Source organism: Emys orbicularis, chromosome 1, assembly GCF_028017835.1.
Source record: "Emys orbicularis isolate rEmyOrb1 chromosome 1, rEmyOrb1.hap1, whole genome shotgun sequence".
NCBI classification, from domain to species: Eukaryota; Metazoa; Chordata; order Testudines; family Emydidae; genus Emys; species Emys orbicularis.
In genome coordinates this window covers 140,220,736-140,226,092 of record NC_088683.1, presented here as the reverse complement: position 1 = coordinate 140,226,092, position 5,357 = coordinate 140,220,736, and the positions used below count along the sequence as shown (strand labels likewise).

At 43.2% G+C, this 5,357-nt stretch overlaps 1 protein-coding gene across 1 annotated transcript; it reads left to right on the top strand.

Annotated features, from left to right (window-relative positions):
* The first annotated feature begins 213 nt into the window (after window positions 1–213).
* On the top strand, window positions 214–1,695 carry LOC135877264 (potassium voltage-gated channel subfamily A member 1). The gene has a single exon (XM_065402664.1). The coding sequence runs from the start codon at window positions 214–216 to the stop codon at window positions 1,693–1,695; it is 1,482 nt and encodes a 493-aa protein (XP_065258736.1).
* Window positions 1,696–5,357: the final 3,662 nt, after the last annotated feature.

The window sequence follows — 5,357 nt, the reverse complement described above, 5'->3', positions numbered from 1 at the left end:
TTCCATCCCTGATCCTCATCCTCTGTCCCCCCACTTAAAGCTCTTCATTCTGGATCCACCATCCCTCCTTACACCCTCTAAGGCTTTGCATCCCAGACCCCCCATCCTTCTCCCCTGAGGCTCTCCCCTCTTGGGGCTCTCCATTTCAGACTCCTCTCCCTCACCCAAGGTGTCCCTCTATACCCTTGAGACTCCCCCACCCCCTGTGCCACCATGACCGTGATGGCTGGAGAGAACATGGATGAGACCTCTGTCCTGCCAGGTCACCCCCAGGATAGCTACCAGCCAGACGCCCATGATGACCATGAGTGCTGCGAGCGGGTGGTGATCAACATCGCCGGGCTGCGCTTTGAGACCCAGCTGAAGACCCTAGCCCAGTTCCCCAACACGCTGCTGGGCAACCCCAAAAAGCGCATGCGGTATTTTGACCCATTGCGCAATGAGTACTTCTTTGACCGGAACCGGCCCAGCTTCGATGCCATTCTCTATTACTACCAGTCTGGAGGCAGGCTCCGCAGGCCGGTCAATGTGCCTCTGGACATGTTCTCTGAGGAGATCAAGTTCTATGAGCTAGGTGAGGAGGCCATGGAGAAATTCCGGGAGGATGAAGGGTACATCAAGGAGGAGGAGAGGCCCTTGCCCGAGAAGGAATACCAGCGCCAGGTGTGGCTCCTGTTTGAGTACCCAGAGAGCTCCGGGCCAGCCAGGGTCATTGCAATAATCTCAGTCATGGTGATCCTCATCTCCATAGTCATCTTCTGCCTAGAAACTTTGCCGGATCTGAAGGAGGACAAGGACTTTACAGGGACTCTGCACCGCATTGACAACTCCACAGTGATCTACAAGTCCAACATTTTCACCGACCCTTTCTTCATCGTGGAAACCCTTTGCATCATCTGGTTCTCCTTTGAGCTGGTGGTGCGCTTCTTCGCCTGTCCCAGCAAGCCCGAGTTCTTCAAGAATATCATGAACTTCATTGACATAGTGGCCATCATCCCCTACTTCATCACCTTAGGAACTGAGATGGCTGAGCAGGAAGGTACCCAAAAGGGGGAGCAGGCCACCTCTCTGGCTATCCTGAGAGTCATCAGACTGGTAAGAGTCTTTAGAATCTTCAAACTCTCCAGACATTCTAAGGGCCTCCAGATTTTGGGACAAACCCTCAAAGCAAGCATGAGAGAGTTAGGTTTACTAATCTTTTTCCTCTTCATTGGGGTGATCTTGTTCTCCAGCGCGGTGTATTTTGCTGAAGCTGAAGAACCTGAGTCTCATTTCACAAGCATCCCTGATGCTTTCTGGTGGGCTGTGGTAAGCATGACCACTGTGGGATATGGTGACATGTACCCTGTGACAATTGGAGGCAAAATTGTAGGCTCCTTGTGTGCCATCGCTGGCGTGCTGACAATTGCCCTGCCCGTACCTGTCATCGTGTCCAACTTCAACTACTTCTACCACCGAGAAACAGAAGGGGAAGAACAGGCTCAGTTACTCCATGTTAGCTCCCCCAATTTAGCATCTCACAGTGATCTGAGTCGCCGTAGCTCCTCCACAATCAGCAAATCTGAGTACATGGAAATCGAAGAGGATATGAATAATAGCATAGACAATTTTAGAGAGGCTAATCTCAGAACTGGCAACTGCACCATAGCCAATCAAAACTGTGTTAATAAAAACAAACTGCTGACTGATGTGTAAAAAAAACCAAAACAAAAAACACTCTCAGCTTGAAGACTTTAAGTGACACAGTCACACTTTGTAGATGCTTTACTAGTAGTCTTTGAATGCTTTATTTACCTCGTAAATGCATTGTTGCATTGCGAATTTTTGCTCAGCGATCAAGAAGTTTTCAGGATCCATGAAAGATAACGTTTTTGGTTATTTTTAAAGGGTATTTTCCAACTGGTAAATGATAACTATTTGAACTAGGCTAGTGATAAATAACAATCATATGCTTCTAAATCTAAACTTATTTTTTCATCCTTGTTGCTTGTTTAACTTAATTTTAAACAAAACACAGACAATTTTAGAGATATAAAAATATGCATGGATTCCAGTAAAATATTCTGCAGAACTGCACAATGCATCCAAGAAAGTGCATCAGATAAAAACTTCAGCAAAAAATATGCAGCAAGCATTTGCTGCTGTTTTGATCAACTGAAGTATGAATTTCCCCTCTTTTGTGAAAGATGATGTAGTTCCGATCTACAAATTCATGCAGCACCTTATTAAAAATACACTTAAGCCTGGTCTTGTTGCTGTATACACCCTTAACATAGAAGAACTATTCTATAAGAAAAAAAAAAAGACAAAACATCTGCAATGCTGCTAAGTTTTCTTAAGTGCAGATGGTTTAAACACACATTTTTTTCCCTCTCCAGGACTGGAAGCAAAACTTTTAGCCCCTTTGTTGCAAGATAGCACAATGGAGTTTAATATAAGCATGTCTGAATTTGATACTATTTACTTTATAATCGCATGCCTGAAACGTTACCTCAGACAATAGGGGATAAGCTTTTGTTTGAAATGAATCTTCTAAAAATAGGTTCTTTATCTTTTCTTTTTTCTTTTCTTCTTGATTTGCATTCACCAAAAGTGCACTCCTTCATTTATTAAATATTTGATTAGTAATTTAAAGTACTGTATTTAAGTATGTATGTTAGTCAAACGGGAACAATAACTTTTGGAGATCAAAGCATGTTCAAATATTCAGCATTATGGCCTAAATGACTAAGGTGTAACTTGAATTAATTAATGCATGAATTCAGTAATAATAATAAATAATAATAATAATAATATAATTAATAATTAATAAAGCACTTGTTGGATTGAGGGCCAGAAAGAACTGAATAGAGAGACCTGATGAGTTTCCTGCATTGCTCAGGGAAATGTGTTGGCTTCTGTCCAGGCACTGTTGGAAAGGAACATATCCCATCCCTTAAAGGGAAAACTATATTAAGAAGTCAAGTTATGTATAGCAGCACCTAAGAACTAGTATCCTTTGTAGGTGAAATGCCTTTTGGTGCATTCTCAGAATGTAAATGAAACTTATCTATTGTATACATCCAAATCGCAGTAGCAGATTTCTTTTGCAGTCATTATTTGAGGTCTATAGACTTTTGTACTCCCTAAAACTCACTGAAGAGACTCAACAGATTGATTTAGATAGTTGCTTAGTGCCTTTATCCTTTATCTACTGAATCGCTAAAAGTGCCTCCTTGAATAGAGCTGATCATAAGTAGTGAAGGAAGGGGCAAGTCACCAACACACAATCAGGAATGTACTGTGCTATCTCCAGGCACAGCACACACACAGAGAGAGAAGAGGAGAGCAAAAACCACCAGCGCCTGAGGACACCTTTCTTCCCTTGGCAATGTGATGCTGCGGGGCTCAGCATTTGCCTCTGCCAAATAAGTCACAATCATGTTTATGCAAGACTCAAAGTTTCCCCAGATTGTTTATAGAGACAGCGCTGCCCTCATCGTTTTTGCCTTTCCTTCCCTGAGATGACTCTTTGGCAGCCTGCCCCAGAAGGGCAGAACACAAGAGGAATGAAGGACCATCATTTACTGCAGCATCGACCAGGCAGGCAACCAGATTGGAGGGCTGCACCTTTCTTTCCCCTTGGATTCCCCAGGAGGTAGGTGAGAGAGGCTTCCCATTTCCCAGCCAAGCACACATCCCTGTCCCCCTCACCCTTTCACTAAACTCCCTCAGCAACCCAATAGATTTTAAATCCCATTGCAGATCTTTCAAGCATCTCCCATCCGTCCCCACTGTGACCTGATGGACGGTAGCAATGCTGGGAGAAGGAATCTTCTGCAGTATGCAAGCCTTGACCAGTAGGCCCTGGAAGATGACAACTTTCAATCTTAACCAACATAGGCACTAATCCTTCCCCCCACCCCCCCCTTTAAAGGACAAAGTTGAGAATCTTCATTCAGCACATAGCATGTGGCCAGCTGCAGTTGAGCCATTTCCCACTGTACAGGCCCCCTCTTACTCCCACCCCCATCATCTACATATCAAGGCACGTATAATCTAAAAACAAATTTACTCTGCAGTTATGCACAAGTCTAACATGCCAGGTTTACAGAAAGACTTGACTTCTCACTGTGTGGCTTCTATTAATATTAATGATCACTTTCCGATCCAGGACAGAGGGATCTCAAAGAACTGCAAAGTATCTGATAAAACAGGGCATTAAACTCTCCAGATAGATGAGGTAAAGCTTCCTTCCCAACCCACACCCCCACAACTCACCCTTCCCGCCAGAATTAAAATCTGGTGGTCTCAATCTTTCATAGTTGAGGATGCAACTTCCCATGGTTAGACTGACTTGCATGCTGCATTCAGTTCAAAACAGCAATAATCAGTTCAGTGCTGTGGGACTGATGATCAGAAAGTAGCACCTGAGAGACGAGGCCTCACTTTAGCAACATGGTTTCTACAGTAATTGGGTAGCCGCACCTTCGTTTAACTACCAGACGGATGGTTATTCTGCATGTATAAAGAGAAAAATGCTGCATGCAGTGGGTCTTTTATTAGCAAGGGATAGGGTGAATCATTAGGGTTTGGGGTGGCTTGGGGAGTCTGAATGTTGCTTACCCAATTATAGCTCATTACAAAGGAACTAAATAAGTATGGAGTACAGGGATTAACCTCATGTAGCATAGGCATGCATTTTTGGCAAGTTTGACAAAAAACTCTCACCCCTTTGCACTAAATGTGCTGAAATGTCTTTGTAGGCCTGAAGGTGCACTTAACAACTGCCTGTTCTTACCAATAAATGTATTTTTCTTTTTTACATTTTCTTTTCTACTGTATTTCTTTTGGTGAATGGCTTGACCTCTAAAATGAATGTTTCCTCCAGTGGGAGAGGACTGGAAATGGGCTGATGGCCAATTTATTGTCTCTCCAAAGGAGAGAAAGAGGCCCTAATTCAATAGCATGGTTTAGGGAGAGTTGTCTGTGCTAGAGTTGTCTGAAATATCAGCAATCAGTATGATCTTAACCAGAAATCTTTACAGTGTGCTAAACAACAACAGGTGACCAATTCAAGAGAGAATGAAAACAAAAGGCTTTGTAGTCACCTTCCTTATTGGAACTGGTGGAAGGAGGAATGCTACAATAAAGGGCCAAATTCATTGGTGAGGTAACCCCACTGAAGTCAACACACTTGATTCTCTGAGTACTTCAACCAGTTTGACTTTGCAACTCCATTGACTTAACTGGTTCATCTGGGTGTAAATGAGCAAATTAAGCTCATTGACTTCAGTCAAGTTACACTAGTGATGAATATGACCCAAGGCAATTAACTTCCTGTTACAAATGCTGCATACATGCATGGGATTAACTTT

What these genes read in the sequence shown, in the direction of transcription:
- LOC135877264 (XM_065402664.1), top strand. Translation starts at nt 214, where the DNA reads ATGACCGTGATGGCTGGAGAGAACATGGATGAGACCTCTGTCCTGCCA.